The sequence below is a fragment of the Rousettus aegyptiacus genome, unplaced genomic scaffold (assembly GCF_014176215.1).
Source record: "Rousettus aegyptiacus isolate mRouAeg1 unplaced genomic scaffold, mRouAeg1.p scaffold_m13_p_5, whole genome shotgun sequence".
In the NCBI taxonomy this organism is placed as follows: Eukaryota; Metazoa; Chordata; class Mammalia; order Chiroptera; family Pteropodidae; genus Rousettus; species Rousettus aegyptiacus.
Genome location: NW_023416308.1, coordinates 24,980,232 through 25,003,746, shown reverse-complemented (window position 1 = coordinate 25,003,746; position 23,515 = coordinate 24,980,232). Strand labels below are relative to the sequence as shown.

The 23,515-nt window shown below is 40.4% G+C and overlaps 1 protein-coding gene across 3 annotated transcripts in view; it reads left to right on the top strand.

Moving 5' to 3' along the window:
- Positions 1–3,481: 3,481 nt before the first annotated feature.
- The window catches only part of FEZ1 (fasciculation and elongation protein zeta 1), a 36,916-nt gene continuing 16,882 nt past the window's right edge, over positions 3,482–23,515 (top strand). Inside the window, exons 1-3 of one of the 3 annotated variants that reach the window (XM_016122659.2) lie at positions 3,482–3,626; positions 8,749–9,092; positions 15,458–15,557. In XM_016122659.2, coding sequence (XP_015978145.1) covers positions 8,782–9,092; positions 15,458–15,557 — 411 coding nt within the window. In that variant the 5' untranslated portion in view covers positions 3,482–3,626; positions 8,749–8,781. Of the gene's footprint in view, positions 3,627–4,130; positions 4,376–8,748; positions 9,093–15,457; positions 15,558–23,515 lie in introns of those variants that run through there. The other 2 variants (XM_016122661.2, XM_016122660.2) reach the window with 2 other exon arrangements.

Sequence of the window (23,515 nt, the reverse complement as noted above, 5' to 3'; positions counted from 1 at the left end):
ATCTTCCAGCCTCCATAGCCAGGAGAAATACATTTCTGTTGTTTTTAAGCCACCCAGTCTGTGGTACTTCGTTAGAGAAGCCTGATCCGACTAAGACATGGGTAGATATGAATTTGGTGGGGACATTCTCCAACCCACTACAGTCTGCCCTCCGGACTCCAAAAATTCATGTCCACCCCTTGGGCTGAATACTATTTTCACTTTAATTTTTTTTTTTTGTAAAAGCCAAACCCCTCTTCAAATTTCTTTTGCTTAGAGCAAACAGGTACGAATGTAGGTCTTCTGTAAAAATGAAGTGTTATAAAGTGAATGTCTGAAAAGCTGGGGATACCTGTAACTCTGTCGGTCTATTTCTTGACTGAAATTTTAGAAACCTAACGGTTTTCCTTTATTTTGTCCCATCTCTGTCCCTTTTAGTCCAGGATAGCAGTGTCTCTGTTGTTATAAAATGCTCGGAAACCTTACATGCAAAACTCGATGCTTAGGAGTGAAGGAGGTCCAGGTCATCATTAGTCATTACATTTTACCAAAAGCAGCACAGAAATACCAGGTTACATCTTCCATACTTTAAAAATCTCCTTAGCTAGATATCTGAATTCATTGCTTCAAGGGCCGCTTGCTGTTCAACAACAGAATACAGTTCAGCCAAGTTCTCTGCCACTTGATAACCAGATTGCCTTTCATCCACATTTCTCATTTCCATCTGAGATCTTACCAGGAGCACCTTTATTCATATTCTAGCAACACTCTGTTCATGACATGTGCATACCATATGGATTCTCTATGGTGATAAAAGCTTTCTCTACACCGCTTCTCGTTTTTTTCTTGAGCCTTCCCCAGAAAAGACGAACGGTCTCTTCAGGACAATCTAGGCTTTTTTTTTTTTTTTTTTGTTATGTATTTCAAAATTCTTCCAGCATGTAGACATTATGCAATTCCAAAGCTGCTTCCACATTTTTAAGTACTTGTTACAGTAGCACCCTTCTTCCTAGTACCAAAATCTGCATTAATTTCCTAGGACTACCAGAAAAAATCACTGCAAACTGCATGGCTTAAAACAAGAGCAATTTATAGTCCCCCTGTTCTGGAGAAGTCCAAAATCAGGGGGTCAGCAGGGCCATGCTCCCTTTCGAGGCTCCAGGGAAGAGTCCTTCCTTGGCTCGTCCACATTTGAGTCGTGTCTGGCTTTCTTTGGTGTCCCTTACCTTGTAGTTGTAGCTCTCAAATCTCTGCCTCAATCATCACACAGCTTTCTTTCCTGTGTCTCCATATGTCCTCTCTTCTTATGAGGACACCAGTCTTTGGATTTAGGGCCACTTTAGGGCCACTTTAATCCAGTATGACCTCATCTTTACTAATTATGTCTGTAAAGATCCTGTTTCCAAAAAAAAAAAAAAAAAGGTCACATTTTGAGGTTCTGGGTGGATATAGATTTTGGGGGAGACACTATGGGTTCCAAGTAGCAGAGTTTGGAAATCAAGGCGCTGAAGTCTGGATCTCTTAAAGGCATACCTTCATTAATACTTCCCTAGGTTCTAGCATAGGTCATAGAATGCAATACAAGAAAATGTTCCCTGAAATTAGCAGTATTCACAGTAGCCAAAAGGTAGAAACAATCCAAATATCTATAGATGAATGAATGGATAAGCAGATTGTGGTATATCCATAACAATGGAATATCACTCAGCTTTTAAAAAGGAATAAAATTCTGACACATGCTGTAACATGGATGAACCTTAAAAGCACTTAATGCCACTAGATTATATACAATAGCATGGTACATGTTGTTATATATTCTTTACCACAATGAAATGGAAGAAATACCCACTGGAAGAATAATTTTGCTCATGTTCAGGATATTTTCATCCCAGATACCTAGAATATCAGTCCTCAGCTTCCAATTCCTTCAAATTCCCACACACACATACAAAAAAAGAACAACAGAATTCATTCATTATATACCTGGCACTATGCTAAGCATTTTTCAGGTATTATATTATTTAATGTGCACAACAACAACCTTGTAGTAGATATTGGAATCTCTATTCTATAGATGAGAAAACTGAAGCTCAGAGAGGGTACGTAATATACACAAGGTCACCAGCTAATAAATAGAACTCTGGGGTTTGAACCCAAGTTTTCTGCAGAGCCCAAACTCTTTATCACTTTCCTATACTTCCTAAAACCTCTCTCAAACCTGTGAGTACTATACTTTGATGATAGGGACAGGAGGCAGCCTCTAGGATAGTGTCCCCTAAGGAAGATAATAGTCAAGACTTAAATGCTACCTTCTGTTTTGCCTAGAAGTACTTCACACACATTAACTCTAATCCCACGACAGGCTCAGAAGTGGGTGCTATTAAATGTCCTCATTTTATAGAGGAGGAAGGTGAGGCCCAAGGAGGTTAAGTCCCTCAAGTCACAGAACTGAGTATCATCCCAAGAAAGTAGACTCAGGGACCTTCTAGCCACATACTTTCCTTTTGCTCTAACAGAAAGAAACTGTCTGGTTAATGCCACCAGGAGGGTGGTGGCCAGCTGTTTCTCTCACCTCATTGGGACCTTATTCTTCTGCTTTGCTTTCTTCTCATGATTGACATGTTTGTGGAACGAATGCATAAATGAGCAAAGGAAAGGCTGCTTGCTGCATTCAGCTGAGAGTCTCAGCCAAGCCCAGAGATACTTCACCATTAGACTCCCACCAGTTCCTCTGACTTCATTTCTAACTTGTCAAAGTACTTGGGTTCTCTAAGCAAACATGCTCTTCCAAGGTGCCTCCCATTGACACTTGCAGTTCTTGCACTTTTCGTTGTCTGCTTTCATGAATTTTTAGATTTCCTACAGAGCATCTACAAGCACAGGCTTACGTATAGCGAACAAGACAAATGAAGGAGGAGTAAATTTTCATAAGGCCCCAGGGTCCTTCCTTGTATCGCTCGGTGAATTAGCCTCATCATCTCAAGTTCTCCTGAGCAGGAAATCTTACTCAGCTTTATCGGCCTGGATTCAGCTCGCATCCTGCATCTTTGAGCCCTAAAAGTGTTTATGGCCTTTGGCTGGAGGTCAGAGTTGGTGGTGGCAAGCATCCCTCAGTTTGCCCATCTCGGCACCAGCAGAGTAGAATGGGGAGTCCAGAGAGTCCAGGGGGTCTTAGAGTTTCTGGGGGCATCCGCTTGCCCGTCCACTCAGCCACCGCCTAATTTTTATGAAGGATCTACAGCGTCAGACCCAGTGAGGTTTCCATACTGGGAGTTACTGCACGCGCACATCTTGGAGCTTCTGCATATTCATACGGGAAGCAGAAAGGCCGATGTTAAGGGGGGGGGGGGCAGTAATTCATAAATATTAATAAAGGCAGCCAGCCACCTGCTCCAAGGCAGGCTATGAATGTTAACGAGGAGATGACGCATGGGTCTCGCGCGTGCCTGTGGGCGAGTGCCCGAGCGCGGGCGCGCCCCCAGATCCCGGGCACGAGCGCGGGGAGGGGCGGAGGGCGGGTTGAGGGGAACTCGCTGCAGCCGCCGCCGCTGCCCCGGTGCTGCCCTGCGCTGAGCTCCGGCTGTTCTGTGGATGGCGGTGTCCCGCTGAGCCCCGGGACTCGCCTCCCTTCGCCAGGATCAGCACAGGTGCAGTCGCGGGGGGCGACTTTGGTCCGGACCGACCCACAGTCGTGGGTGGGGGTTGGACGGGGTGGTTAAGGAGGCCCCGCGACCCGGGCTTCCCAGTCGGTAGGTCTAGGGGCGCTGCAGCGCCGCACCCCCGACCCGTCCCATCTTGGAATCGGAAAGGAAGAGCCGGGAGGTCAACCCTCTCCGCCCGGCCCTTCGCGGGAGCGCAGCGGGGACGCAGCGCCGGGTTGGGGACGTGGGACGATGGACACTGCCAGCAGCATCAGAGCCTGGGCCCTCAGCCAGGCCTCGTGTGTGTGTGTGTGTGTGTGTGTGTAAATGTGTGTAACTGTGTGTGTGTACGCGCGCCTGTGTGCATGTGTGTGAGACTGTGTGTGTGTGTGTGTGTGTGTGTGTGTGTGTGAGAGAGAGAGAGAGAGAGAGAGAGAGAGAGAGAGTGTGTGTGTGTGTGTGTGTGTGTGTGTGTGTGTGCGCGCGCCCGAGCACGCGGTCTGGGGCCAGGGAGGCAGAGGACGCTGCCTGGTTGTGCTGGAGCAGTGGGTCAGTGCCTCCTCCCAGGACCGTTATCCGGCCTGCCACCTTTAATGCCTCAGAGTCATCTCTGCCCTAAGAACTCCCCCTGGCCCCCACCCCCGCCGTGCCCTCCTTGGGGTGCCAGGCCTCCCCCGGGTCCGAACATTCCTGCAAGGTCAGCACCTTGGCTACTGCCGCCGACGCTGGGGAGCGATTGTTGGACCACAGAACAGGTCGGAGAAAGGACGAGTGTGGTGGGGGGCGCGCCGCCTGCTGTGGGCTCAGGGCTTCTGAAGCTCCGCGCGCAACGCTGGACAGAGCCCGAACTGGGGGCTGTTACCACAGCCCTCTCTTCTCTCTTGCCTATCCCTTCCCTCCTCGCCGCACACCTCTAAGCCCCACTTCCCACTCCGGTTTCCCGGTCTTATTTGGTCACAGGGGCCGTGGAGTCTGTGTGCGGCCCGCGGGATGAGCCCAGCTTTCTTGGCTCGCCAGCCATTGTGCTGCTTCGGGAGCCTTTCTTTACCCCAACAGCGCAGAGGCGGAGGGTGGGGGGAATGTGCGATGAGGGTGAAAGGAGCAGCAGGAGGAGGGGAAACAGGAGGAAGTGGAACTGCAAAGGGGTTGTTGGTTTACATGCAAATGAAATACTCTCTTTCTGTCCAAATGTGAAGCTGGCACAATCATGTATACCGACTGGGTTTTGCTGAGTAGCGGAGGGCAGGTTCTAGGGATGGTGGCGAGCGCACACAGTATCAGTTGATCTATGGGGCGAGTAATGGGAAGAAGGGGAAGATGTCATGGGGCCTCTGTGGAGGCATGGTGGATTCTTTGCTGGTCTGCTCTAGTCTGCTCTGCTCAGCAAAGCAAGGACTGGAAATCTGTACTGCAGCCCCAAGCTGAGGCTAGTACATCATTATGCCCCATGAGAGGTTTATGTGTTTCCTACTGGGCCGCTCTCTTAAGCTCCGTGGTGCCTTTTCTTTTCCAGATTACACCATCTATTGGGAGCCCAAATAAATGGAATGGGTTATAGGACATAATCGAACTATAATCCTGCATTCTGTTCTATGATAAAAAGACAAGACAACCCTTCTATGGTTCCTTCTTTCTGCCATTCTTTCTGTATTTTTTAAAAATCGATTTTGAAAGTATAGAGAAAGAGGGTAAGCTATCAATTCCATTAACTCTAGCTTTTAAGGGGAGGAGAGCTGTGAATGAAGATGGGGGTGAGCTTGCCAGGATGCAAGAGTAGGACATTTCAGCTGGGGGTGGGGGCAAAGACGCTTCACCAATAGAGAAGAGCAAAAGAAAGTGAGCTGAAGGAAGGAGAGAGAGGGCATCATTTCAAGAAGGGCTGCCAGGCCCAACCCAGAGACCCTCCTCAAGGCCATGGTAGGGCCAATCAGAATGCCTGGCTTTCCTCTGCTGCAGCCTGGGAGTTTTCTACAAATGCTGGGCTTATTTTGGGTGTTGAGTGACTTTCGATTTCCAGCTGGCCATTCATGCAGAGTTTCTTGGCTCCTAGGGTAGTGCATTAATGAAAATAAATCAGGCTTTATTATGGATCGTGATCATGTTTCTGAAATCTAGAGCTGTGACATCTGTTTCTTCTTTTATCATCTTCTAAAGGAATCCATTTCTGTAGGGCCTGCCTAGGCTGAGGGTAGGTGTTTTCGGCATAATCTTCCTGTTGCGAACACTCTGAACCGGATCTTAGTCCTAGATTCTGATTGGATTGCCCTCTTGTTACTGGTTAATTAGTATAGATTTTGCCATTTCAAATCAGTGCGCCCTTGGTATTACCTACTCCTCCCAGCGCCCCCTTATCTCCTAAAGAGTGCACATTTAAAGGAAGTGCACATTTTCGGAACATCAACTGGTTAACTTTCATATCTCTCTGAAATGGGACCCATGATCCAAGAGGCTTGGAATTGAAAATGGGAGGGGTGCTTCAGCAAAAAAGGTGATAAACTTCATTTAGCAATAGCTCTCTCATTTGATAAGCATTTTGAAGCCTCACACATAGAATATCATAGTAGGGGTAGCTTTTCTTTTACTCGAAGCACTCTTACCCCATATTTCCATGTAACTAAGTTATCCTCGTTTTCCTAAAATCATTGACATTTATTGGACACTGTGTATTCCATACATTGGGTTTAGCACTTCAAAGGTGATCTCATTTACTTCACAAAACAGCCTTCGATGTAAGTACTATTCTAAATCCCATTTTACAGATGAGGAAACTGAAGCACAAAGAGGCCGATCATTTGCCCCAAATCTCCAAGCTAGGAAGTGATAAGATCAGGACAGGATCCCGGAGTCCAGGCTCTTCACCATCACAGAGTCCCATCTCTGACAACACAAAGGCCTTGTCTGCAAAACTTTCCTTACTATCTATTGCACTCTGTGATCTTTTCTAAACTCACTTTGCCATCCAGGGGTTCCTAATCATTTTTGTGTTATGGGCCCCTTTGACAACATAGAGAAATCTATGAGATCCTTCTCCAAATACATTTTTAAATTCATCAAATAAAATGCAGTTATATTTAAAGAACACTTGGGCTGAAGAATATCTGACTGACAAGTAGTTGTATATTGCTTTATAATTGTGCTATCCAATATGGTAGCCACTAGCTACATGAGACTATTGGGTGTTGGAAAGGTAGTTCATTCAAATGGACATGTACTGTGAATGTAAAAGACACCCTGAATTTCAAAGCCTGAGTATGGAAAAAAACGTAAAATGTCTCATTAATATTTTAAAACATGGAATGTTTTACATTTTGAAATGGTGATATTTGGGGTATATTGAATTAAATAAAATATATTATTAAAATATATCATAATTAAATATTAATTAAATTAATATGTTATTAAAATTAACTTCCAAAGGTATTAGGTCTATACCAACACCTTCATTTTAACAAATGAGGTAATCAGGACCCACGATGCTTGTCACCGAGCCAGACATTGGCAGATCTGTTGGCTCTTGAGCCTGTGTTCCTTCCAAGATATCATACCGCTTTTATATCTTTCTGTATTTTAAGGTAGGTCCTATTATGTTGCCTTTGCAAGTCATAAATACTCAGAATACGTTTCGATGTGATGCTATGCTAACTGATTTAGTCCCAGTAAAATCCCAGGAAGAGCTGTCCATCCTCACCTGACACACCTTTTGTCTGGCTTAGGTGAAGTTTTAGCTTTGTAGGTAGAGATGGAGAATGGCACTTCTAGGGCAAAACCCATGGCTTTTGCTGTCCGTTGGATTCTCAGGTAGTGGTTCCAATTTAAAAACATCTAACTGGATAAATAATCACACGGACAGGAGAGAAAAGTTGGGTTGTCTTTCTGTGTTATGAGGAAGGAACTTTTGTGTGTAGAGAAGGAAGTGATAGATAATGATGCTGGTGCTGCCTGAAATTGAAAACGAGAAACTGTATGTGGCGTAAGAAGATAATTTTTCAGTAAGTACATATTGATTGATTGCCTAGCTACAGGACATTGTGTGCTAGGAGTAGTGGAGGATATTTAGAGGATGTCTATGCCCTCAAGGAATTTAGATTCAAATTGGGGGAAGGCTTGGAGGTACATGCAGATGGACAAAGCACAGTCTAAGGCAATGTATGAAGAAGGCCTGGAGCTGTTGGGAAATGAAGGGAGGCCTGAGTATGCAGCCCTCCAGGGTGCAGTGCCCAAGATTGTTATGGACTCTGGCTGTGTAACAGCTGGGGCTGTCTCTTACAGGATAATAGATCATTTAATTCATTCCTCTAGTCCCAGACATATGCTCTGTGTCTAGGAAAAACTCAGGTGCTTGTTTGAAAGTCTCTATTGGTATTTTATTAGTCTAGTATTTATTGATGAAGGTATTAATATCCATGTTCACAAATCCCTATCCAGGCATGTTTCAGAATATAGATTATCTCAAATTTTTGAAGGCAGTAAGAGAGTACATATTCTGCTTATCTTCCCCTGGAGGCTGGGGCAGCAATCTCTATAATTTAAAAAATTAATATTTCTCCAGCAAAACACACTAAATGGGATAACTTAAAACCATAAGGCAGATTTTATATTTCATGTAGATCAGGTTTAGTCACCAAATGAGCTTATGTCAGGTTAGGTTTTGCCCCCAAATATGTTAGGAAAAACATCCAACTTAAGGATGTGTACACATATTGAACAATATTACTGTCTGCCAGGCATTGTTTTAAGCTCTTCTCTGTGTTTACTCCTTTAACCCCATGACAACCCTTGGAGATAGGTCCCATTATTATATCTATCCTGAGATGAATAAAAGGAAGCGCAGAGAAGTTAAGTGCCTTACTAAGGTTGTAGCTGGTAAGGTGCAGAACAGGATGCAAGCCTAGGCGGTCTAGTCCAGGGGCCGTATACTTAACCGCTGCACTTCGGAGGGAATTGGAAGCAGGTGTGTCTCAAACGCTATTTGAATTTTTAAAGTACATAATGAGGAAGTGCAGAAGTGATGGATGCCAGCGAAGTGGAATCTTTGTTTTTAGAGAGACAGAGATAATGGAATATGTGATTACGTTTCCTCAGACCAAAAGCCCAGTTCAAATTCACATTATCTTGTTTATTCTTCTAGATAAACGAATCCTGAAAGTTGCAGCTGTGAAGAATGGAGGCCCCACTGGTGAGTTTGGATGAAGAGTTTGAGGACCTTCGGCCCTCCTGCTTGGAGGAAAGTGAGGAGAAGCCACGGTGTTTCTATGGCTCATCTCCCCACCACCTAGAGGACCCCTCCCTCTCTGAGCTTGAGAATTTTTCTTCTGAAATAATCAGCTTCAAGTCCATGGAGGACCTCGTGAATGAATTTGATGAGAAGCTCAATGTCTGCTTTCGGAACTACAATGCCAAGACCGAGAACCTAGCTCCTGTGAAGAACCAGTTCCAGATCCAAGAGGAGGAAGAGACCCTGCAAGATGAGGAGTAAGAAATCTTAATTGCCCTCTTCTGCTTCAGACAAGAGTCCTGTAGTCTTGGGGCATCTTGACATAGAACTAGTTTCTGTCTACAAGTTCATGGCTTATTACTTATAGTTTTATGTCAGTGGGGCAGTGCCTTGGTAATTGCTGACATTGGTCTATTACGTCCCTTTACAGTCGACTGTAAAGCTTTCTTAAATTCAAACCTTAAAGGAGTGAAGGACTTTTAGGAAATAGAAAGATTTTCCTAGATACGAAATAGAATTTCAGGAGCATGGAAAATTTGGGGGTCTGTCTATCTTCGGCTTTCTTTGTATCAGTGGTAATCCACTCAGATATCAGAAATGAGAACCAGAAAAAAAATTAACTGTGACAGAGGAATCTATGTCATTAGAATAATTTGTATCAAGAAACACCAGAATTGTGAACCACTCCAAATTGTTTACAACCCCTCAGGGCTGGACAATTATCTAGAAATGTTAAGCTATGTCCAAATAAGAAAGCATACAGATTGAATAGAGAGCCTGGACAATATCAAGGTGATAACTGGGCGAAGTGGCTTCTGAGTGTGCAGATTCCCCGTGCCATTTACTAGCCACTTTCTTGGGTCTGAACAGTAGCCAAGTGAAGGGATCTGAGAAAAGTGCTGTTTGAGGAGGGACTAGAAAGAGAAGAAGGGGCTAATTTGTTATATAAAGAAGGGTGTTTGGGCGTTTGGTAAAAAGTACAAATGAATTCCCTACAGAGATTAAATATCCACCAATTTTTTCTTTAGGCATCACATAAGAAATGTCAAATAGTTGTTAATGGAAGTTTTGAGCAATGGTACTTTTTTTTTTTTTTTAATGGATAAGAGTGGGAAGAGTTGACCATAAACAAGTTTGGTAAGAGGCGTGTCCTAGAGGATTAATTCTGACCACATTTGGCAGATAGTTGCTAATTGGGTGACTAAGACTGTATCTCTGTGAACAAAGGCCTATATATTTGTCTGACTTACTCACTATTATATCCCCACTGTCTAATACAGTGCTTGGTGTGTAGTAAGTGACCAAATAATATTTTTTTAATAAAATGTTCAATATTTAATGAACTGGATGAGCAATAATAGCCAGCCTTATAGGTACATGTAAAGCATTTCCAAGTCCACGCCATTTCCTTATTTTCTTTTTAATTAATGCTAGCCTGAAGGCACGATCATAGAGAACTTTTCATTCTGGTGACCAGTACTATCACTGTTGACTGTGTGTTCTGACTCCATTTTAAGTATCAAACTGGTTTATTTTAGGTACTGAGCCTGTTATAATTTGCTCGATTCCTTTAAGACAAAAAAGAATGACTGTGGGGCTTTATTATACAGAGGTTTTTTTTTTTTTTCACTCTAGTTCATTGCACCAGGCAATGAACTAAAAATACAAAGGCTATGAATTCTAATGTTCATACTCTTACTAACTCGCAGTGCGACCTTGGGCTAGTCACTTAACTCTAGTTGATTGTGTGGGTCCTTATCTTTGAAACCTCCAGAGCTCAATCTTGATGAAGCGGGACTAAGGACTCACAAAGAACCTAATTTCTTACCTCACCCAGGCTGCTCTTTGAAAATGACATTTTAAGATGTGTCCTATTCCTTTTGCTTCCAACAAATCATTTCTCCCCCCATCTAACACCCCCTCTGCCTCATTAAGGGTGAAGGCCCAGCGAGCAGGTTCTTATTCTCTCCGGCACATTAGCAGAGGCCACTCAATGTCAATTACCATCACAAGGGATTATTGGTCTTTTCATCCTGATTTTTCCGACTTGCCTGCCTCATTGACTGGCTCAGCTAGAAGACCAAAGGTTGAATAATTACTTAGAGATAAAGTATGATTTGGGGAGAGTATAGAGGGAAGAATCTGGGAATCGAGAAATTAACACTATACTTTCTAGGCAGCCAGTGTGTCTGAAGCTTTACAACTTAAAATAAAAATCAGAATTAAATGACATACTTTGTTTTATAGACAACTATCTAGATATTTCAACTGTAAAATTATGATGAGGTAAAGGAAAAGGATGATTTAATATCTAACTTGGTTGTAATTCTCCTGAGCAAAGCTCTAGGGTTCTAATACACTTGTTTAGGTTTAGTATGTAGAGGGATATTTCATCCACACATGAAAGTGTTTTGGGTGAGCTAGAGCTAAATGATAGAAGCTTAAGACAAATCTATGAAATTCTTGGTCAAACTAACCTCCTTGAAGACTGCACAAATCATAAAGCAAACACAGTGATTCCCTTTGCAGTTTTGATTTCTTTAGTTCTCATTTGGAACTGTTTGGCTAATACAAAATTGTCTGAGATATTAGTTTATCTCTGATTGGTCAGGGCATGAAAGTTCTAGGCATCAAACACTGTTAAACTTGAATATATATCTTATGCTTTTAAGTTTAGAAACTACTTCAGAATCTCTTCTTCGCTTATGTGATATCACTCTTTCCTCTATCATAAGAGATCGGACATGGAGACCAGTCTCTTCCGGGCCATTACAAAACGGTAATGAACAGTTCTCACCTGACCATCTGCCTTCCTGGAGTCCCTATTGAGCCTCTTACTAGTGCCCTGGAGACAGAGAGGCCAAACATGTGAGAACAACGGCAGTTTCCTGTTCTTTAAGTGGAATTGTAGGGTTAAAGGTGATATTAAAAATAAAGTTCACACAATAGATGGCCTGGAGTCAGCACTTTAAATCGAAGACAAGTAAATACTGAATAATCAGAATGGAAAAGCTGACAGATAACTATGATCTTTTTTTAGGAAAGTTAATTCTTTTCTTATAGGTTCACTTTCCCCATATAGAAGGCAGAGATAGTATTAATTCTATTTAAGAATTTGAAAGAATCTAAAAAGTTGTTCAGTCATTAATGTGCTAATAATGAATAATTCTTAAATATTAACTGCAAAAGTGTACTGACGTTAACACACATCTAAGTGTGGATATTGGCTTGACTGGAGGCAAATGAAACACTGGACAAGGACTGTAGCCAGCCTACAGGGGATTAAGGGAAATGTTACCAAGCTGAAATTCTAATAAGCCCTGCAAACTGCCTACCATGTTGTCAGGAATAGGTATATAGGTGTGTGTGCGTGCGCGTGTGCACATGCGTGTGGGCACGTAGCAGGATTAATGTAGCCTCGATGGCCATGTTGCCAGTTCCAGATATGAATTTTTGTAGAGGTGTCTTATCACAACCCATTCTTTTGTTTTGCTCATCCCCTGCCAGCATCCTTTCCAAATTCCTAGCCCTCTCTGGTAAAACATCGTTTAGTCAATTCTACAGGCATCTAAACCCAAGCTATAAAATATGCACCTGAAAAGCTTTTTCTGTTATTACAGAGACTGAGAGAGCAAATTGAATCTTGGGTGCTATGGTAGCATAGTGACAGGAATCGAGGCACCCTCTTTGATCTTAGTTCTTCGATAAAAGATATAGTAGATAGCTTTCAAAGTCTTCTTTCCCCAAGGTAAGAGTAAATAGGATGCTTCTCAGGGAAGTGTACAGTCCACCTCAGGGTACTTACCTATGAAAGGGAGTGTGTCTATTCCCAGGATCCTGATTACGATCATCTAGATAGCCTCTCTGGGAGACCCTTCCCACTCTTTTCTTCACAGAAAGCTTTGTGTTTTCCCTCTCGCCCGTATCCTCCTTCCTGTGGCTGCCTGCTTCCCAGTGTTCTTCCTTTTTCTTCCATTTAACCTTCCTTAGAATGGAGAAGTGGCAGAAAGCAGTGTGTGTCCCTGCGGCTTGGGCCATTCTGTCTTCTGTATGTTGATGAAAGCACATTGCCCAGAACAATGCAGTTACAGATTTTTCATGCAGAGTCGCTTTTTGAACTGCTGTTCTAGGGTGTGATTTGGAACTTGGTATGTTATTCTGATGCATTTATCAAGAATTGGAGGAGTTAAATGAAAAAAAAAAAGAATTGGAGGAGTTCAGTGGTTAGAAACATACACTCTGTAGCTCTGTTGCCTGGGTTCAAATCTTAACTCTGTCGTTACTGGTTGTGTGAACTTAAAGAGGTAACCTTAGATTTCAGGGTTTGTTTGGTTTTTTTTTCCTCATTAGTCTCTGCCCTACAGAGTTGAGGAGTGAATGAATTAGTTCACATAAAGTTTAGAATAGTACTTGGTTTATGTTACGTGCTCGTTAAGTATTGGCTGCTATTGTTATTATCGTTAAATGGGCACCTAATAAGAATAGGAAGGGCATGCAAGTGACTAGAAAGAAGTGAGAGTAGCTCTATCTTAAAAGTTGTTTATGAACCTCAAAGGATAAAAAGTACCTTAGAAGGGAAGAAAACCTGGACAATACCTGAAAGACAAAGAGGATGGCTCGAAATCCTGAGAAGATAAACGTTTAGGGAATTGTCGCTAACGGAGATGAAATCCATAGTATGGCACGGAAGGCTCAGATGAGAAAATTTTCTACTCCCCAAAAGATTTGAGAGAGTCCCCAGTTGTTACTTTAAGGATCTGAACAGTTTCAAGGTCATTGGGAAGTGTGCAGTCTATTAAGTTCCCAGCTTTCGTCCTGCCTAGGAGAGAGGCATAGAAGGCTCCTGCCTATTTTGGGTTTTGCTGAATTTCATTTTCAAGTTATGTGCTGCAAGGACAAATCTGAAGGTTAGTGCCTGCGTGCACCTTGTTCGTTCTCACACAGAATGTGATGCAGTGATGCAAGGAGGGGTCGTCCACTGACCTTTCTAGTGGGTGTGGCGCTTAGAGTTCTGTCTTGGAGAGAGCAAATCATATTTGCCTCTTGCTTTAAGAATGCAAGTGAAACTTGAATTTAGAATTAGGCTAAATTAATGAAGCTCTAATAGTGCCTGATGGAGATTGGGTTATCACCCATGTTTAAGAAGTAGACTCTGAAATTCTGCTGAATAGATGTCTAATGAACACTTGATGGGGTCTCAAAAAGTGCTTTCTTGTAATTGTAGGAAAATAATGAATAAGCAGATAACCCAAGCACTGCCATTAAATTGTGTTTTCTCAAGTCTATTTTGCACTAGGAAAATCTCCTTGCTTATGTACCCGTATATCACATATCATTCCTGATTTTATATGTATTAAAAGCACTTCTCTCCCTCATTTTTTGTATCTGATTTTGATTTCAAGTATCTGTGCTCTGTTATATATTGATATGTGATTATATATAATTTGCACTTACCTTTTCAGCATTTCAACCCATATTTTGTCATGTTTTAAATTTGATTCCTATGTATACATATTTGCTTATTTTTAAATGGATATTTCCTTATATGAGTAAACCTTCCTACGTCTTGGTTTCATAGGTATCACTCATGTTTGACATGCATAGGCATCCAAAGGAGATTGCATAGAGCCCTCAGTTATCATTATTTAATATTAATTCAAATGCTGTTGGCTTTCATGGATAGCATTATTTTAGGAGCTTGGTTTGCTGATTTACATTAATCTCTTGATGTTGACTAACTTTATTTATTTTTCTGTGTGTGAGAGTTTGTGGCTTCACGATTCCACCCACCCCCAACCTCCAAGGAAATCTTTCTAAAATAAGTGAGTTAAGCAAAAAGAATTATAGAAAATCCTTTCTTATAATGTATATATCAGAATTTTAAAGAGAAACATAATAAAGGGAGCCGCATCTTTCCCCACCGAAAAGTAATTGTGTAGACAGAGGTGTATTGATTGGTCTCTTTTATATATTTGCCTCAGAGGATCTATGGTGGATACACAGCATACTTAGATTCCACATTGTTAGAGGGCAGGATTGTGCCACCTGTGGGCTCGCTAAACATTCTGAGTAATAAATAAGCATTAACAATATTGGCACTAGGTGATGACCCTGACCTTAATGAGATCCAGCCAGAAAACCTCCCTAGATCTTTATCTAGATCTATCTCTGTCTCTTTCTCTGTCTTTACCTCTACCTCTACCTCTATCATCTCTTTATCTCACTCTTCTCTGCCCATAGGGAAGGAACAGGGGTATTTCTTAGGTTCATGAGACGAACTTTTTGGTTGAGGGGAAGATTTATTTTCTGGGACAATTTATTTATTGCCAGAGGTGGTTTGATTGTAGACATTACCATTTGTATCTCAATGATGAGAAATTCCTCTCTCTGAAGCAAACACCTTTCACATTAGAAATTCCTGCAGGGTCCATTCTCTTGGCTTTTTCTCTCCTGGTCCTGCCTTGTTTAGTTTTGAAGCTGCTTTGCTCTTGCATGCTGGAAGGCAGATGATCTCAGCCTGGCACACACAGAAGCCTCTCTCCTCCCCTGGCCCAGCTCTTCCTTCCTCCAGGCAGGGCCAAGCCACAGATGTGTGCTAATGAGAGCTTCTCTTTGTTTACAGGGTTTGGGATGCTCTGACAGACAATTACATCCCTTCACTCTCAGAAGACTGGAGGGACCCAAACATCGAGGCTCTGAATGGCAACAGCTCTGACACCGAGGTACCTCTCTGGGGCCCTTTCACATGTAACAGGGCTTGAGAAGATGTGGATTCCAGTTAGAAAAATGTGTAGGAACTCAGCAGTCTTCCCCATTAGCTTAAAATCATTGCTGGGAAGGTTGTGGAGGAGGTGAAAAATAAGATGAGGGGGTACATCCAGTGTACATGAAGTGATTGGACTCATCATCTATGAAAAATGTAAATGCAGATACTTCTGTTGCTGATCTGTGTACTCCCACATGGAAAATTAGGTGGTCTGAAGTAAGAGGAGAGTGGCTATCACAGACTTCTTCTGTGTTCAAATAATGACAGTTAAAATGAAGAGTCAGTCCCATCAAGAACAGTGCTGAGAGCAAGTGCTGACCAATCTGTGGCGAGCTCAGGGCCTGGCTAATGGCCATAGTTGGGGCCCAGATATTAGTGAGGTGGCCATGCACTTTGGAGGAATTCTTTATAAAACTCAATCAATAAGACATTTATGTGGCTGGACCTGAGTCACATTCTGCGATTACTAATGTAAAAGAAGAAAGTATCATAAGGGATTCTGAAAAAATAAAGAGAATACTTGAGTTGATTTGCATAGGCTGTGAGGAGTGACCTTTCAGAAGATCCAAACTGCCCCTCCTAGCTGAATCTACATATAGAAAATTATAAACATTTAATCGCTTTGTTCATGCTAAAAGCCAATTTCTCCTTGTTTGGTTTTCTAGTTTCAGCTATAAAGGAAATTTGACAATTTCTTATCAGGAAGGGCTGTCACAGCCCTGCAGACATAGCAGATGAGGGAAAGGGGTGAATATGATCTTCTTGGGTACTCTAGAATCGAGTCCAAGTAAAAGAGAGAGAAACAGGTTTCCCTTAATGGGTGATGTTTCTGCAAATCATTGCCCCAAATAGCACAGCAAAGACATCAGTTGGCTGATTTTTTTTGAAAAGGTGGCTGTATATTCTTTTTAACTCATCTAATAATTAGCAATCCAAAATACTCAAAAACCTGAAGGCTTCATTGACTGGGGCAGGTAAGATAGTGACTGAGACTCAGATTTGTTACAAGCCTACACGTCATAGGTGTTGGAGGGTGTGTCTCAGGTCCTGTTTTGAACTCCCACCTGCTTATTTTCTCCTGCAGTGCTTATATGTGTGGTGTTTAGTACTTCTTCAAAAATGCAAAAAAAAAAAAAAATCGGCAATAATAGAATAAATCTCGTTACTGAAATTAAATCAGGTCCATCGTGGTACAAAAGGCAGATTTTGTTTTATCTCTTCTGCCACCTTTCCAACTCATTTTATGGATTAAGCCAAAGGATATATGAAATAGCTTGCCCTTCAAAAGGACTCCAATTTATCCTCATTTGCAGATTTTCCTCAAGAGGGTTAATATTTCAGGGCAAATCGAATGACCCTGAGAAGGATGATCTTGAGCTCCATTCCTTGTAGATTTTCTTCTATCTAATCCAGGGGGAAAAAAGACAGGGTAGTAAAAGTAGATGGATCAAGGCTGTTTTATTTCATTCTCCTTAATTATCTGCATTCATTACAGTAGAAGCTCCCTTAACTGATCTCAGTTTAAACCAGCGCTCCATGTTCCTTCTGTAAAACAGACTGACCAGACTCCTTTGGGGTGCTGATTGCACACAGCTGGTAGGCTTCTCTCTCGCAAACCCAGATGTCTCTTCTACCTAAGTGGTTCATTGCCAAGCTCAGTTGTGTTTGCTCCCAAACCTGTTCATGCTTGTCCTTGTGACTGTAATTAAGCGATTTAATTAAATATAGAAGCTGTTGAATTATGACTGCAAAGAGAGTCATTTTTACTTTTAAAAAAATTAAAGTGGGGGAAGGTAGATGGGGTAAAAGGGGTCAAATATGTGGTGACAGAAAGAAATCTAACTATGGGAGGTGAACACACAATGTAAATATACATATGCCTTACTGTTAAAATGTATAGCTGAAACTTACTGGATTTCGTTAACCAATGTCACCATAAAAAAATTAATTAGTTAATTTTAAAAAATTAAAGTAAAACATATACAGAGTTTTAAAAGTCAAATAATACTTTTATTATATTTATTTTTTAACTTTATAATAATTTATTTCAGCCAAAAAACTGAGGACCTGATTTAATTTCGGCAACTAGATTTATTCCATTATTGCCTATTTTCTTATTTGCATTTTTGAAGAAGTATTAAACACCATACATATATTCTGGGGAAAACTGCATTTTGCAGTTTTTTTTTCTTCCAGCTTTATTGAAGTAGAATAGACAGTCGCTCATATTTACATTATATAATTCAATGAGTTTTTTTCCATTACAGTTGACCTACAATAATATATTTGCTTCAGTTGTACCATATAGTGATTAGAGATCTATATAACTCACAAAGAGGTCACCCTACTAAATCAGGTTTCCCCCTTTCGCTTTACATATTTTTTACAACATTGTTGACTATTTTCCTTATGCTACACTTTATATTTCCATGACTATTTGTACTTCTTAATACCTTTGCCTTTTTTCACCATCCCCCCTAACCCCCCTCCTGTCTAGTTACCCTCAAAATATTCTCTGTATCTATGAGTTTGTTTTCATTTTTGTTGTTTTGTTGTTTATTTTGTTCTTTAGATTCCACATGTACGTGAAATCATGTGGTAGCTGTCTTTCTCTATCTGACTTACTTCATTCAGCGTAATACCCTCCAGGTCCATCCCCGTTTTTTTAGTCTGTGTATGTCTTTTAATCTGAAGTGAGTCTCTTGTAGGCAGCATATATAAGAGTCTTGTTTTCTTATCCAGTCAGCTTCTCTATGTTTTGGTTGGATCACTTACCTCTTTTCCGTTTGAGGTACTTGATAAATATGTAGTTATTGCCATTCTTTATTCCTGTTTTTGATACATGATTTTTTCTTCTTAAAGAAGTCCCTCCAACAATTCCTGTACTACTGGTATGGTGTCGATGAATTCCTTTAGCTTATTTTTGTCTGGGAAGCTCTTTATCTGTCCTTTGATTCTGAAAGATAGCTTTTCTGGGTGATATATTCTTGGTTGTAGATCCTGGGTTTCAACACTTTGAACATTTGTGCCATGCCCTTCTGTCCTGCAAAGTTTCTTTTGAGAAATCAGCTGCCAGTCTTATGGCTGCTTTCTTGTAGGCAACAAACTGCTATTCTCTTGCTGCTTTTAAGATTCTCTCTTTGTATTAAACCTTTGGCATTTTACTTATGATGTGTCTTGGTGTGGGCCTCTTTGGGTTAACTTTTTGGAGTGACTCTCTGAGCTTCCTAGGGTTTTATGTCTATTTCCTTCAACAGGTTAGGAAAGTTTTCCATCATTAGTTCTTCAAATATAAATTTGACTTCTTGTTCTCCCTCTTCAGGTACCCCTGTGACACGAATGTTGTTACCTTTAATTTTGTCCCATAAGCTCCTTAAATTATTATTACGGTCTTGGTTACTTTTTTCTGGTTTGGTGCCCTTGGCTTCCTCATCCTCTATTTTAGTGTTTTGATCCTCTTCTTCCTCTGCTCTGTTGATTCTCTCTAATATACTCTTCATCTCAGATAATGTGTTCTTCATTTCTGACTGGTTCCTTTTTATAATTTCCATTTCCATTTTTATGTTTTCTATTCCTTTGTTAAAGTTCTTGCTGAGTTCATCTATACTTCCCCTAAGTTCATTGAGCTTCTTTGTAACCAATGTTTTGAACTCTGCATCTGTGAGATTGCTTGACTCCATTTTTCCTTGATCTATGTTCTGTTCTTTCATATGGTTTTTGTTTGGCTGCCTTTCTATGTCCCTATGTACTAATTAAAGCTCCTAAGTCTTCTGGTCTTATTTGAGTGGCTTCGTGAAGTAGGTGTCCAGCAGCACAGTCCTGAGAGTGGTTCAACTGAGGCCAAGTTTAGCGTCAGCCTGTTCCTCTCTGGGGCCACCTGTTAAGATTCAGCAAGCAATCCACAGATGCTGTGCTTATAGTTGCCTCAAGAAGCCATGTCAAAAACCAAGGTCAGCTACCACCAGTGTGAGTCTTGGTGCTGCTCAGCAAGTGGCACGGGACTTATTGAGGACACAACTGGATGTGGCTTGGGTGGGGCTATGAGTTGGGGGATGTGGAGTTTCAGGGAATCTTCTGGGCAGCGCGACCTCTGTCATTGAGTTTGATGATGTCTCAGCTATGACAGCGCTGCACATGTACACTGTGGCGGAGGAGATCTCAACAGAGGAGGAATGGATATCACCAGCACTTCTGCCCAGTAGACAGCCTCACCTCTGGCCCTCAGTCTGACAACTCAGCGTAGCGTTTTAAGTCCCTGGTGACCCCTGAGAAACCTACCCCATGCTAGTGCTCAGAGGCAGCAGGTCCATCATGGTGAAAGTTTGGTTGCAGACATGGCCCATTTAAGAGGCATCTGCAGCTGCTGGCTGCCACTGCCATTACCTCTGTCCCACTCAGCCTCTGGGGACCCAGCAGCCTCATGTCTTCAGCCCCCTCTTACCTCCTACCTTTGCAGGGTGATTTTTTATTTCTCTCCCTAGTTGTAGGGCTTCCGATCATCTAGACCCCAGGTTACTCTGCTTGCTGTTTGCTCCATGTTTCCGTCTCAACTTTGCTGTGGTTGCAAGAGGGGATGTATGAAGCTTCTATCACCTATGCCATTTTCCAAATAATACTTTTAAAATAATATATTATGAGACTTAAAGCAAAACAAACAAACAAAAAAACAAACAAACAAACAAAAAACAGCAGCCCCTGACCGTCTTTCCCTACTCCATAGAGGCAACCATGTTTATTTCTTTCAACTGTTTATTTTGGCAGATATCTTCAGTTTTCTAAATAACGCATTTCTATTGCTATTTATCTGATTATTTGAGATTAACAGTTTTGGCTGTTATCTTTTAACTTCGCATTATTGAAGATAAGATTTAATTCTTTTACATCACCTCAAATGCTCCAACTTAGCCTGACACTTTCTAATAAACGGTCATCACCAATTTGTAGTTAAATCAATATTAAATATATACACTCATGTAACTCTGTACATACTGTTTCTTGCTTAATCATGTAGGGTTCTATATGAATATTTCCTCTCTTATACAACCTGGAGTGAAGCATTACCTTGTTTTTTCATTTGCTTAATTTCCTGTATATTTATCATTAGTTCAATCCCAAACTCTGAATGAACTCCAAATCTCATAGTAGGTTAAAAAAAAATCAGATATTCTATCACTTCAATTTTTTTTTTCTAGAAAACATCTAAAAGAGTATCCTCCAGCTTACTGCTATAAACTAGCCTGTTTGTACTCTAGACACACAACCATTGTCCTGGGAAACCCCTCACCTTCTTCCCGGGGATTCTTCTTGCCTTTCTCTCTAGTCCTTTCACTGCCATATTTTTATCTTTCTGGGTACAGTCACTTGTTTTTGTGACAAAAAGTTTAGTATATTCTTGAGAGAGGGTACAAAAGAATATGTGTTTTAGAATATATAAGAACATTTTTATTTTCCTGTCATTTACTTGATGGAGAGTTGGCCTTAATAGTTATTTTAGGTTGCAATTTTTTTTTTACTCAGAATTCTAAAGGCATTGTTCTCTTATCTTTCAGCTTTTAGTTGCTGTGAGCCCAAAATGTATTCAAATTCCCTGTCTTTTGGTTCTCTCTAGAAGCTTTTAGAATATTTTTTTTTCCTTTCTCATTTTACATAATGTACTTTATAGTGAGTTAAAATTTTTTTAATTCATTCATTCTGCATGACACTCTGTGGGCCCTTTTAACCTAGAAGTTCGTGACTTTATATTATGGCGTGTTTTCTTGTGTTATTTCTCTGAAAATTAATTATTTCTGTTTTCTGCTTCTGTTGAGATGAATATGTAATTTTTTCCTTTATAACATTAATGCGATAAAGTACATGAATTGATTTTCAAATATTAAATTAACCTAACATTCTTGAGATAAACCTAACTTGGTCATGATATATTGTTATTTTATTTTACTTTTTTATTTTGTTTTCTTTTTTCTTGCAGCTTTGTTAAAAGATAATTGGCATACAATAAATAGCACATATTAAAGTGTGAGTTTTGATTGGTTTTGATATATGTATCTATCTGTGAAATCATTACCACAATCAAGATATTGAATATTGCTTTTTCTCTTCCCATTTATCCCCAGTATTCAGGCAACCTGTTTTTGTCACTACAGATTAGTTTGCATTTTCTAGAATTTTTGTATAAATGGAATCATGCAGCATGTACTCTTTTTGTCTGGCTTTTTAAACTCAGTATAATTATTTAGATATTCATTTAATTGTATGTATCAACAATTCATTCCTTTTTATTGCTGAGCAGTATTTCCTTGTATGGTTATACCATTATTTGCTTACTTAATCACCTCTTGATGGACATTTAGGTTGTTTCCCAGTTTTTGAATATTGGAAACAAAAGTACTATTACCATTCTTGTGTAAGTCTTTTTTGTGGATGTATGCCTCCATTTCTCTTGGGTAAAAGCTTATGAGTGGAATGTCTGGGATCACGTAGTAAGTTTGTTTCAACTGTCTAACTATTTCCCAGTTTGAGAGCTCCAATTATTCCACATCCTCACCAATACTTGTTATGGACAGTCTTTTTAACTTTAAACATTCGAGTAGGTATATAGTAGTATCTTATTTTGGTTTGAATTTGCATTTCCCTAGTAACATATGATATTGACCATCTTTTTATGTGCTTATTTACAACCCGTGTGTCTTCTTTGGCGAAGTGCCTGTTCAGATCTTTTGCCCATTTCCTTAGTAGGTTGTTGTGTTATTATTGAGTTGTTAGAGTTCTATGTTAAAAGATAAAATGAGGCATATTACATTTATAAGAGTTTATTTGAGCAAAAATCAATTCCAATTGGGCAGTGCCAAACCTGTAGTGGTTAGGAGTGTTCCACTGACATTGGAAAAAAAAAAAAAAAAGACTTACAGAGAAGAGGAGAAAGCCAAGGAAGGAAATTATTTGATTGGGTATAGCTTAAATGGTTGTACTATTTGGGAACGCCTAGCCGGCTGTGACTGGTTTTCCTTTGGTTTGAGGTATTAGAGGCTTAGGCTTGCTAAGCAGGCCACTAAGGCATTAAAGCCACCTCAGTCTAATGACCTCCTAGTTTAATTAATTTAACACCTATATTCTAGATGTATGTCCTTTGTCTGATATATGTTTTATGAATATTTTTGTCGGAATTCCTTTGAACTTTCTTAACATTATATTTTAAAGATCAAATGTTTTTAAACATGACGAAGTCCAGCTTATTGATTATTTTTCTTTTTATAGTTTGTGCTTCTTGTATAGTATTTAAAAAACTGCCAAACCCAGGGTCACTAAGATTTTTTTCTTAAGTCTTCTAGAAATTTTGTAGTTTTAGCAGTTATATGGTTTATGATCCATTTTAAATTAGTTTCTGTATATGGCGTGAAGTAAGGGTTAATGTTCATTTGTGTGTGTGCACACGTGCATGTGTGTATGCACGGCTATCCATTGTTCCAGTATTATTCATTGGAATTATTCTTTCCCTATTAAATTATCTTGGCATATTTGTTGAAAATCAATTGACAACATATGTATATGTGACAATATACATATTCTGTTTCTATCTGTGTCTATCTTTATGTCAATATCATCCTGTATTCATTTCTGTAACTTTAGAATGTCTTCACCTAAAATAGTATGAGTTTTCCAACTTTGCCCTTTTATTCCCCAAAATTGTTTCTGCTATTATAGGTCCTTTGCATTTCCACATAAAATTTGGAATCAGTTGACTGATTTCTACAAAAAAAGCTTGCTAGAAACTCAACTGTGATTGTATTAACTCTATAGATCAATTTATATATGTAGGCCAGTTTATTGAGTTAATATGGTGAATTATATTAATTGATTTTCAAATATTGAACCACACCTTCATTCTTAAGATAAACCCCACTTCAGTGCAAATCC